This window comes from Cetorhinus maximus, chromosome 1 (assembly GCF_964194155.1).
Source record: "Cetorhinus maximus chromosome 1, sCetMax3.hap1.1, whole genome shotgun sequence".
NCBI lineage: Eukaryota > Metazoa > Chordata > Chondrichthyes > Lamniformes > Cetorhinidae > Cetorhinus > Cetorhinus maximus.
In genome coordinates, this window is record NC_135879.1 from 77,078,579 (window position 1) to 77,091,407 (window position 12,829).

At 42.0% G+C, this 12,829-nt stretch overlaps 1 protein-coding gene across 1 annotated transcript in view; it reads right to left on the reverse strand.

Moving 5' to 3' along the window:
- The window catches only part of LOC144681043 (very long chain fatty acid elongase 6), a 121,170-nt gene that overhangs the window by 9,435 nt on the left and 98,906 nt on the right, over window positions 1-12,829 (reverse strand). The window contains exon 3 of the mRNA XM_078542730.1: window positions 11,984-12,135. Within this exon, the coding sequence (XP_078398856.1) occupies window positions 11,984-12,135 (152 nt within the window). The remainder of the gene's footprint in view (window positions 1-11,983; window positions 12,136-12,829) is intronic.

A 12,829-nucleotide genomic window follows, 5' to 3' on the forward strand; every position in this document is an offset into this window, starting at 1 on the left:
GCGGCTTTTTAAAAAAGAAACATTCTGTACTAAAGGATTTTAAACTGATAAGTAAAAGCATTACCACCAGAAAATACACTTCAAATGTCAGAGGGTGAAAGAAAGAAGTAAAAAGATACCTTTGGTGAATAGGATAACAGTGATAATAAAATAGCTGCATTCTATCATGTTAGATAAGAAATATACACTGGCTTTAAAGAAGGACAGATAAAACAGCGCATGTTGAACACTAATGCTTAATTGTGATATCACACACTTTTTCTAAGAACAGTTCAAAAATAAACTATTCTGCAATTCCTAAGTGCTTAAAAGAAAATATTGCTTTTTTAAAAAGGCATAATAGTTTCCATAAGTGTTCATCCAGCAATAATGCACAACTTGAATGTCTTATTTGCTTTTTAATTGCATTGGGATTTTTTTTTTGAAGGAATTTAAAGTGGGTGGGGGTTGAAGGAAAGGTTTCACATAAATAGTCAATTGGACACATTCAAACATAGTTTTTGCTCATTCTGGGCTAAATTTTATGTTCCACTGCCGGCAGGTTTATAGGCAGGGGGGTGGTGTAAAATTCTTCAGATGGTCTTCCCACTAGGCTCATGCCCACCCTGACCTCTCCGCAATTTTACGATGGGAAGGGTATGGGTCAGGCCTAGGCGGAACACGCCTGCCCTTGCCCCAATTGAGGCCCTTAAGTGGCCAATTAATGACCACTTAAGGATCATTTCCTACCCTGCCTCCATTTTCAAGCTGGCGGGAAGAATTCAAGGGCGGGGGAAGACAGGAAAGTTACCTTGCTCAGGCTTCGGGCAGAAATGGGATGGGGACCTCCATCGACAACCTCCTTTTAGTATCGAGAACCACCCCCACCATAAGGTCTGGCCCTGCAGGTGGTGGGGAATGGAGGGAATGAATGTTAAAGTGCCCGAGAGGGTGCTGATCAAGCATGTTGCTTTGTCCTGGATGGTGTTGAGCTTCTTACATGTTGTTGGAGCTGCACTCACCCCAGCAAGTGGAGAGTATTCCATCACACTCCTGACTTGTGCCTTGTAGATGGTGGACGTGCTTTGGGGAGTCAGGAGGTGAGTTACTCGCCACAGGATTTCTAGCCTCTGACCTGCTTTTGTCACCACAGTATTTATATGGCTAGTCCAGTTCAGTTTCTGGTCAACGGTAACCCTCAGGATGCTGTTGGTGGGGGATTCAGTGATGGTAGTGCCATTGTATGAGTGTTATATAGCATAAGGTTATATAGCAATCTAATGCAGTAAAATATCATCAGGGGAAGAATTTTCCGGTCGGCTAGCGGAGCGGGGCCCGCTCGCTGACACGTAAAATGATGCGCGGTGATGTCGGGTATGCATCCCGACGTCACCGCGTGTCATTTAGATTTTCAGTTCGCTGAACTGTCGATGGTCCATTAAGGCCTGTTAAAAACTAATTAAAACAGCTAAATGAGCTGCCCGTCCAATCTTAAGGTTACTCACCTCAGAATTCCAATCCTCTGACTGCTGTTGTAGCCACAGTATTTACATGGCTGATCCAGTTAAGTTTATGGTCGTTTGTAACCCCCTGGATGTTGATAGTGGGAGATTCAGTGATGGCATTGCCATTAAATGTCAAAGAGAAATTTTTCTTGCCTGATACATGTGTGGGGCATATGGTGTTTGTCACTTGCCCAAGCCAGGTCTGGCTGCATATGGACTACTTCAGTATCTGAGGAGACGTGAATGGTGCTGACACCTGTGCAACTATGAATAAGCTTTGACTGCCCCATTGTAAACTGTATGGCGATTTCAAGTATCCCCTAATGGCACTTGAAAGTGAAAACAAATGGACAACTGGGCATTTCATTTTGAAATCCAGTTGCCCAGCAAAATCTTAAGTTCTCCGTGAAGTAATTTGAATTAAATATAGAAAAGCTGGCTTGGCAAATAAAAACAGAATGAATTGAGAAAGGCCTTTTGGCTCATCAAACTCATTCATTTCACATAACAGGTAGAATCTAACACATCACTGACTCTACCTCAATAGTTCATCCGGCAAAGTTTTATATAAATACTCAATTTACAAAATTAATTATGTAAAGCTCAAACCATTCAACTGTCCTCACATCTCCCACTATTCAACCTGATCTGCTAATTGTAGATGTGTAATTATAACAATAATTTGCATTTATATAGCAGCCTCAGCACTGGAAGAAGCCTTGGGGGAAGTGAGGCCCAAAAATAAGAATTTGAAATTTGAGCAATTAGGGCACTGAGACACGATTCAGGTCTGCAAAAACAAGCATAATGGGTGAATAACAAGAGGTATGGAAAACCTGAAGTTTCCAGAGGTATAGCACAAGAGGCTGGTGAGGGGAGCACTGGAATTGTCAAGTCTGAGGGTTTCAACCGTAGATGGGCTGAAGCAGGAGCGGAGGTGAAAGGCCAAAATCTCCAGGAAGTGGCAATCAATGTTGGATTGCCACTCTGCTCCTATTTTTATACCTTACGCTGGAGCTCCGCATTTCCGGCCCAGACTTCCAAACCGGGCCTCTTCAGAAATGAGGAGCGTCCCTGTTCTGGCAGTCCTTCCTTCTAGTGCAGGGAAGTCGGCAGGAAGCCAAGCCACACCACCTTTAGCTGCTGTATTTTGGTAAGTCTTCATTAGCTAACACAGTGAAAAACTTTGGGACATTTAAATAGCTTTTCACTGTGTTTGTGAATGAGTGTGAGTGAACTAAGTGGGTAGGGTGGACAGGATGGTAGGTGGCATAGTGGGTAAGGTGCCAGGTGTTTAGGGTAGTGAGGTCGGGTCAGGGGTGTTATGAAAGTATAACAATTTTATATTAATATTATTCTGGTTTATTGTAAAGTAGGTTAATGGGTGTGTGCGTAGGTGGTTCTGTCTGTGTGATTTAATTACATTTGGAAGTAGCTTAAAATTATCAAAAGAAGCTAGATGTAGAAATGTACTTGAAATGTTAATGAGTAAACATGGATGCTGTGTTAGCATGTAAGGTGTGAAGGGAATTTGCATTTTTAGATAAGTGAAGGGATTGTTCGGATTTCAAAGGGATGTTAGTCTGTTTACAACTAGCCAGATAAGCAAAGCTAAAGAGTGTGTTTATTTTTCCCAAAGGTTACTGGCAATATTGGCAGCATACAAGTTTTATATTATGAGAAAGGTACAGTCCCAAAAAAATATGGAACAATGGACTCTACATATTAAAGAGAGAGAACATATATAAAGGAGAATGAAAAGCTACGTTGAGGGACATGTTAGGTCTAACAGGAGTGTGTGAAACAGTCTTATAGAAGCCTCCAGCCATTTTTGCATAAATCTGTTGTGTCCAGTAACTAAAGTTTGGAAAAAGTCATTTGGGATTCCACTGGGTTTTATTTTACATTCTTTCAAATTCTTATTTTTGGGCCTCACTTCTTCCAAGGCTTCTTCCAGTGCTGAGGCTGCTATATAAATGCAAATTATTGTTATAATTACACATCTACAATCAGCAGGTCAGGTTGAATATTGGGAAATGTGAGGATGGTTGAATGGTTTGAGCTTTACATAATTAATTTTGTAAACTGTGTATTTATACAAAGCTTGCTGGGTTTTAAAAAAAAAATCTAAAATCTATTTTGGACTGTTGCCTTAAAGGAGGTGTTTTTTTTATTTTTTCTCATTCATTCATGGGAATTGCTGGCTAGGCTAGTATTTATTGCCCATCCCTAATTGTCCTTGTTGAGAGGGAATTTAAGAGTCAACCACATTGCTGTGGGCCTGGAGTCACATGTAGGCCAGACCCAGGTAGGGGCAGCAGATTTCCTTCCCTAAAGGACATTAGTGAGCCAGATGGGTTTTTACGACAATGGTTTCGTGGTCATCATTAGACTTTTAATTCCAGTGTGTAACTAGGAGTCAGGTTAATTAGGAATTTTAGGATTTGTTATAGTGTTAAGTAAAGTGAGTTCTTATGTATGTGCCTGAAATCTTTTATTTTGTTAATAAATATTTTATTTTAATTTTTAAAATCTCTAAAGGTCTTAGTGGACTCATTGCTACTGAGATCAGTGCCCACCTCTCAATGAACACAAATTGCAAAACTGTTGTGATAGCATGACCAAGTTTTCCTTGTGGATTTGGTCTGCCTGGCAGACATCATCTGCCACATCATAGTGGGGAGTCAGAGGATTGGTTGGGTGGGTGGGTGGGTTGGTTGGGGGGGCGCCGGGGTGGGGTGGGGGGTGTGAACGACAGGGGACTGGGTGCCTAAGGGAGGTTGTGGGGATCAGGGTTGTAGTAGGGGGTGGGGACTGGGGAGTGGGAGGAAAGTTCAGGGTGAATGATTATGTATAGTTGCCTAAAGGTTAGAACTGTTTTTTTTCTGTCCAACATTCCCTGAGCAAACTATCCAGTTGAGTAAGTCGGAACCCTCCAAAGTCTCCAACTCTAACTCAGAGTTGGAGACTTCTTTGGAGGGTTCTGGATGCAGGTGAATTGCCCATTGGAAGTCCAAACTTCCCAGGCAATTCCTGCATAGTCAGTGTGACGGGACTTCTGAGGGGTCCTATTGCGCAATTTGGGAGGTATGTTCCGGGTACAACCACCTGGAGATTGCAAGTTCTGGCTGAAATATTTTCCAGGGGTGAAGCAAAGCAGTCTTTGCGATTGGTCAGAATTTCACTTCAGGGTTGGATAGCAGATGGCAGGTCTCTGATTCAGACTGGATCAGTGGTCGAAGAGGGGGATGGAATCAGTGGAATTCGTGGTGGCAGCCAACAATGGTGGTTTTGGTTCTGATGTTTAGCTGGAGCTGTTGTGTCTTATCCAGGGTTGATGTTGGACAACTCTGATAACAAAGAGGCAGTGGAGCAGTCGAGAGGTGGTGAACATAAGATTATAAGAAATAGGGGCAACTCTGGGTCTGTTCCACCATTCAACACAATCCTGGCTGATCTTCTGCCTCAACTCCACTTTCCTGTCTGCTCCCCTTGTTCCTTGATTTTTTTTTATTCATTCATGGGATGTGGGCATCACTGGCTAGGCCAGCATTTATTGCACATCCCTAATTGCCCTCCTTCAGAGGGCATTTTTTTATAAAAGAGTCAACAACATTGCTGTGCGTCAGGAGTCACATGTAGGCAAGACCAGGAAAGGATGACAGATTTCCTTCCCTAAAGGACATTAGTGAACCAGATGGATTTTTATAACAATCGATAATGGTTTCATGGTCACCATTAGATTTCCTGACTGATAACTCAGCCTTGAATATACTCAATGATGGGGCATCCATAATGGGGTTGGGGGGTGGGGTGGAGAATTTCAAAGAGCTGGATGTAGGGTGTAGGGAGCATATATGTGGAAAATGATCCCTGTCTGTGCATGCTGTCAGCAAGGGGCAGCACTGGATAAAAAAGGAGCAAAGGATAGCTTCTTTGGGAACTTGAAAGGGAACAGTCAAAGGTGAGAAGAGAAGCTATTGTTCGAGATTCTCTGGCTACAATCATATAGATAAGAGTGGAAACAAATGAGGAGAGTCCCACTGAGCTGGATAATGGAGAAGAGGCATTCGGAGAGGACAGTGTATCAACAATGCTAAAGGCTGCTGAGTTCAAAAAAGAGGGATAATGCATCATGGTTAGAGTCACAGAGGGTATCATTTATGACTGATTGCTACAATTTCAATGCTGGAACAGAAATTTGATTGGTGTGAACAAAACTTGGCAAAGATTTGCACTGATTTGGTAGACAACAGTACATTCAAAAGGCTTTCAAAACAGGAAACAAAATAGTTCACAAGGACAAAGGGTTCAAGGATGACTTTAAGGAGCAGTTGACGATGACAGTTCTGAAATGGAGGGGGTGGGGGGGGTGGTCAGTATCTGAGGCACGCCATTTATAACGCCAGCTTGTCAGGACTGTGAGATGAAACACTGTAAAAATGTCCATAAACCCCATGCTCCTGTTAGAGGTGAGAATGTAGTGAGTGGGGAGAAGGGGTAAAAGGAGATAGTGCAAGTTAATGAAGAGAAGACAGAGGTTATCAGTAGGATGCTCTTGGAATAATGGATGGTTTTGGCAGGGAAGAGCAAATTCAGGAGAGGGGGAAAGGAGAACTGAAAAGGGACTGAAATCACAGAGTCCTCACTCAGGACAGAGGCTGAGACAGGAACAATAGCTCCTTAAAAACTCAGTGGAGCTGGGGTATCAGGCATTTTACAGAAGGGTGAAACATGGTGAGGTGCTCAAAGGACAGAACAGAAGGGAAGAAACCAAGATGTAAAGGGCCACAATGCCACCACAGCAGTTTGGATGAGACAGATGACAGCATGATTTTGATATGGGGCAAGGTTCACCGTGCAGGAACCAACTTTGTGTCAAAGCCAGGATATCAATACAAGGCTGAAGCACTTGTAATCACCTTCAGCCAGAAGGGCCAAGTGCATGATCCATCTCAGCCTCCTCCAGACGTCCCCAGTTTAACAGATGCCAATGCAATTCACTCCACATGATATCAAGAAATAACTAAGAAACAACTGGATCCAACAAAGGCCATGGGCTCTGACAACCTCCCAGCTGCAGTAGGAAAATTTGAGCTCTAGAACTAGCCACGCCCCTAGCCTACCCTGTTCCTGTATAGCTACAACAGTGCCATCTACCCAACAAAGTGGAAATTGTCTAGGTATGTCCTGTCCACAAAAAGCAGGACAAATCCTACCCAGCCAATTATTGCTCCATCAGTCGCCTCTCAGTTATCAATTAAGTGATGGAACATATCTTTGACAGTGCTATCAAGTGGTATTTAATCAGCAACAACCCGCTCACTGATGCTCAGTTTGGGTTTCGCCATGATCATTCGGCTGTAGGCCTCATTACAGCCTTGGTCCAAACATGGACAAAAGAGCTGAATTCCAGATGTGAGGTGAGGCGGCCTCCCTATGGGACAGGCAGTGAGGGAAGCAGAGAACAGAAATCAGTAGAGAAAGTTGGTTGTGGGGGGGGGGCGGGGGGGGGGGTGGCGGCAGCACGAGGGAGAGAGCGGGGCGCGAGGGGGAGAGAGAGAGGTGCACAGAATATCATTGTAAGATATTCCAGAGGGATTCAAACCTGAAATGGCAGTAGGGAAGTGTGAAGGCAGAGAAGCAATGGTGTGTTATGCTAGGTACTAAGGAAAATGAAAATTGGTGCGGCTCAACAACAGGTAAGAGAGGAGACACATAGAAAGCCCATGAGGGGACAAGAGAGGAGTAAAGGGATATAGAAGAAGTGGACTTGCATTCAATGCAGCCACTACAATGTATGTACGAACGGACAGAAAGAATTCAGATTGTGTCGGCACAGCTGAGATTGAGAGACATGGCCTCGTCATAAACAGAGGGCTACCCACCTTACATCAGGTGTTATCAGGTGGCTGAAAAACTCACTATATTAATTACCTTAATATTACAATACGATGTTACAATAACTAATTATCCAACCGTTAGCCCACAGGTGCAATATTTCACTGGATTAACAATCTCACCGAACACAAACATTCCACAAAGCAAGGCTCACAAATTAAGCAGATATTTTCGTTTTTGCATTTCTAATTGCAAGTGGATCATTTTTAACCCAATGATCGACATAAGCAAATATGGCAAAAAATTTCAACATTTTCACATGACACAAATGTAGTGACTGTGCCATTTATTTTGCTCCAATTAACAATCAAGGCAAACTGAGATTACCATTGTCTGACAATGTGTACCAGAGCAGAACAAAGGACATCTAAAATTGCATGTTCCTTACCGCTCTCCTCAATAATTAAAAATAAGGCCCATGAAAATGTTTTAAAAGCGCAACAAATTTTAAGCACGGGGGAAGGTCACCAGGATCTGTCTGTTTCTCACAGACCTATCTAACTTCACACCATTTTCCCAAAACCCTCCTCTTCATTTTTTTGAATCCCTTCTCTCCAGAGAAGGACGATAATGATCAAAGCATTTGTTTTTAGCTATTTCATTGTTCTTTTCCATGGCAATTTAAATGAAACAATTAAAATGGAAGAGAGTCCTGCAGATACTACTTCTTTTAAAAAAAAGAGAAAAATTTCACAGCACTCCAGCCTTCATTGCTATGAAAATATATAACAGTGTTTAGACTTTCTTTTGGCCCTGAATGAAAAGCTATTGTATGATGAGTGGTTGATCGAACATTCAACACCATGTCCACAGCTGCAGAAACAGAAGCAAAACTGTGAATTTCCATAATGGGTGTTTTGTTCAATGCAGTTGACAATTACTTTGACAAATGGGCCCTGTGAATGTTATCAATCAAAGCTTCCAAAATCGGAAACAGGATTACATCAGAAGAGAGCAGTGTTTGTGCTAGAATTCATTTTTCTTTTTCACAATATGGTTTGCCTCTCAGATACGTAGAAAAAAACATATTTATCCATGGATAAATGTTGTATTCAACCATGCGTGTGATTAACGCACAGCTGGCAGAAGATTAATGGGCAATGTGCCTCTTCTGCATACTTGAACAAAAATTCCCAAACAGGGAGTTTCTTTTTATGACACTTCTAACTTGCTTTCCTCTTATGAATGGTTGGCTACATCTATTTGAATGAATTGTGCGGCATAAATATTTGCTAGCCGGGAGATTTAGAAAGAGCTGTTCTCTCCACTGTCCTGCCATTGATGGATAAAAATCTGAGTTGACCAATTGGAACAGATTTTTATAAAGCAGGACCCTGAACATTACATGTGAGTGGAGAGTGAAGTGTAGCAACCAGAAAAGCAGAATATGGAGGGGAGGGCTTAATGGCTAACAAGAAACATTACAGAGAGGCAGGAGTTGCTGGGATATTGGAGCACTGGTCATTGCAAAAAATATTGCCCCAGCTGTATTTAATTTTCTTAATATCTGTTTTGACAATTAGAAAATTTAAACAAAATCTGTTTACCTAGTGCTAACTACTTAATGGCCATTTTCTACCCTTTGCTGGACTACAGGTTCTTTTAATCTGCATTATCGACACAAAGAGCTTATATTTCCTTCTTGGGTGCACTCAGAGAAAAAGGTGAGAATAATTTACTTGAATTCACCGAGATCATATAAATCAGGTGCTAGCTGGAATTACAACAAGAAAATATTCCAGGGATAAATGTACGTAATTCAGAACAGTGAAATTGTGATATCGATAACGCATTAAGGATATAATGGTACAATAACACTTTAAATGCCATTATAAAGAACAATTCACATTCCCGAAGTTTTGGAAGTTTGATTTTGGTAGTAATTGAAAAGCTTCAGGGGGCAAAATAACAGTTTTAAAGCTCATTTTCCTTTTACAAGTCAGTGGGTGGGGTTAGGTTGGGGAGGGACGGTGGTGCGGCAGGAGAAGAGAAAGAGAGTGGCTTGCACACACACAACCACAGGTAGACAAAGACAGAGAAGACAAAAAAAGGACAGCTTCATTATTTGCTGCAAAGGGTAAATCTGTGCATGAACATGCAGAAAGAAAAGAGTGGATTTACAAAAATATTCCAGAGCTTTTGTAATTTGTAATATAGGGCACCCAGGAGCCTTAGCAAAACTGGAGTCAATGGGAATCGGGGGATCAACTCTCCGCTGCCTGGAGTCATACCTAGCACAAAGGAAGATGGTTGTGGCTGTTGGAGGTCAATCATCTCAGTCCCAGGACATCGGTGAGGAGTTCCTCAGGGTAGTGTCCTCGGCCCAACCATCTTCAGCTGCATCATCAATGACCTTCCTTCCATCATAAGGTCAGTAGTGGGGATGTTCGCTGATGATTGCACAACGTTCAGCACCATTTGCGACTCCTCAGATACTGAAGCAGTCTGTGTCTGTATGTAGCAAGACCTGGGCAGCATTCAGGCTTGGGCTGGTAAGTAGCAAGTTACATTTGTGCCACACAAGTGCCAGGCAATGACCATCTCCAACAGGAGAGAATCCAACCATCTCCCCTTAACATTCAATGGCATTACCATCGCTGAATCCACCCCCCATCAATATCCTGGGGGTTACCACTTATCAGAAACTGAACTAGACCAGCCATATACTGTGCTTGTAAGAGCAGGTCAGAGACTGGGAATTCTGCCACAAGTAACTCACCTTCTGTCTCCCCAAAGCCCGCCCACCAGCTACAAGGCTCAAGTCAGGAGTATGATGGAATACTCCCCATTTGCCTGGATGAGTGCAGCTGCAACAACACTCAAGAAGCTCGACACCATGCAGGACAAAGCAGTCCATTTAACTGGCATCCCATCCACCAGCTTCAACATTCACTCCTTCCATCGCCGAAGCATAGTGGCAGCAGTGTGTACCATCTACAAGAGGCACTGCAGGAATTCACCAAGGCTCCTTCGACAGCAACTTCTAAACCCTCGACCTCTACCACCAAGAAGGATGAGGGCAACAGATGCATCAGAACACCACTACCTACAGGTTCCTTTCCAAGCCACACACTATTCTGACTTGGAACTATGTCGTCATCCCTTCACTGTCGCTGGGTCAAAATCCTGCAACTCCCTTCCTAACAGCACTGTGGGTATAACTACACCACATGGACCGGAACAGTTCAAGAAGGTGGCTCACCACCATCTTCTCAAGGGCAATTAGGGATGGGCAATAAATGCTGGTCTAGCCAGCGACACCCATATCCTGTGAAAGAATAAAAAAATGTTTTCCAATAAAATTAGCGCTGCAAGCCTCTGTAAAAGATAGTAAATTTGAACAGAATTTGGAAGGGTGATACTAGTGTCCTCATTGCTTGTCCGAATGAATCTCTGCTAAGCCAACTTGAGTCGGAAGCCTAAACTTTCCTTCCTTCCCCATAATTTGGATCTGAATGGATGTAAACAGGCACAAAATTGGAAGTGTGCTACTTGTTTAAAATTTTCTAATGTCATCTCACCAATGAAATTTGAGAGGATTTGGACATGTGTTGGACACAGACCAGCGATGGAAGCAAAAATGCTGTGGAGTGATTTCTAACATTCATAGGAACAGGAGTAGGTCATTTTGCCCCTTGAGCTTGTTCTGCCATTCAATATGACCATTGTTGATCTACAAACCAACTCCACGGGCCTTTGTCGCATATCCTTCAATACCTTTGGTTAACAAAAAAATCTATTAATCTAATTTTTAAAATTACCAAATGATCCAGCATCAAATGCCATTTAAAGAAGTGTTCCAAACTTCTACCACCCTTGGTGTAGTGTTTCCTAATTTTACTCTTGAAAGATGTAGCTCTAATTTCTTGACAATGTCTCTGACTGCTAGACTCCCCAAACAGCAGAAATAGCTTCTCCCAATCTACCCTATCTATTTCTCTTAATACTTTGGAGTAATTCATTAATTCCTGGGGTTGACTGCCCGCCCATTGTCCCACCTGCATAAAAATCCAAAGTCAGTGAGCTGGAGTTGACTTCCTGATGCGCTTCCATTCCCTGTATCCCTATACAGTGCATCAAGAATATTAAAGCAGAAAAAATTGTTTCAGAAAATAAAATGTAAATTTTTTCATGCAGCTTTAATTTGTTGGAACAAAATGCTCACATTTTTAAGTAACAACCTGGGGATTGAAGTAGGGCAAGGCAGTTGGGTGTTTCAAAGTTTTGACAGAAACTGCTAACAGCACTGCAACTGAACGGATACAGCAGAAGCTCCAGGTGGTTGGGCAGTTGTGCTAACCCAATGAATGATGGTGTTGCAATCATGATGTGGTATGTAATAGCTTTCACCCAAAATCTGGAATAAAGTTGTTATATCAATTTTGGCTGGTCCACAATAAGTCTTTTCCTTTTTTGTTTTCACTGTTCTATGACGACCACTGGAATGCCTTCAACAGAGCAAGGATGAAAAATGTTTGAATAATTTTAAATTGGTTCAGTGGCATAGTTCCAGTGACATTATTTTCATAAGATATGACTCATTCCACACAATTTGTCTGGAACGTGCAGAAAAAACATAAACCGGCTTCCATACTCACCTAGCTCAGGTGCCTTGCTCAACACAAATGCGTACGCCCAGAATTTGCTGATCGGTCCATTGTAGAAGCCTTGGTCACATACCGATTGCTTCAAGCCACTGGTTGTCAGGATGTATACCATGTATGCTCCAGTACGGACAGCACCAATAATACTTTGAGGAAAGAATGGACAACAAAATGATGTGGCACAGTATTACTATAATAATGAAGATATTTAGCTATAGCAACCATATTTCTCTTCAAACTATGCAAAAGAACCCTTATCGAACATGAACTCTGCAGCAGAAAAAATTTTAAAGTAATCATATTTTACACTGTTTTGTGTAATAAAAGCACAATTTCTTTTACTTTTGTGGGTCTTGTGCAAGACGATTTCCATAACATGTGAAATTAAGCAAAAGGCACAAATGCGCACCAGTTAGCTGCCTTGGACAAAGAGACTAAACAAATTTTGTAGTCACATTTCAAAGGCCACAGAATCAAGACCTATTTGGATTGCTCACAAGTCAATTCATCGATTTGACTTTTCTATTCTTACAGATACTGATAGAAAAACTTCACATGTTTTCTTAGACATTTGAAAACATCTTTAGTCCCAAAATATAAGCAGTGTCAAGTCTTGCAGTGTCTTGACCTTACATGCTCACTAAAAACATGCCAAACCTCACTGAATCTTGCAATCCTAAACCATGTGTCAGTCCGCTGTTAAATGTGCAGTATTGTGCTTTTTAGTTTAAAAATGCTTAAAGTTCACCCACTTCATTATGAACGTTACCCAATAAAACATGTAATCAGCAAGTCCAACACCAACACTTGAACACCATTTTTTGTGAGAGAAGGAAACAG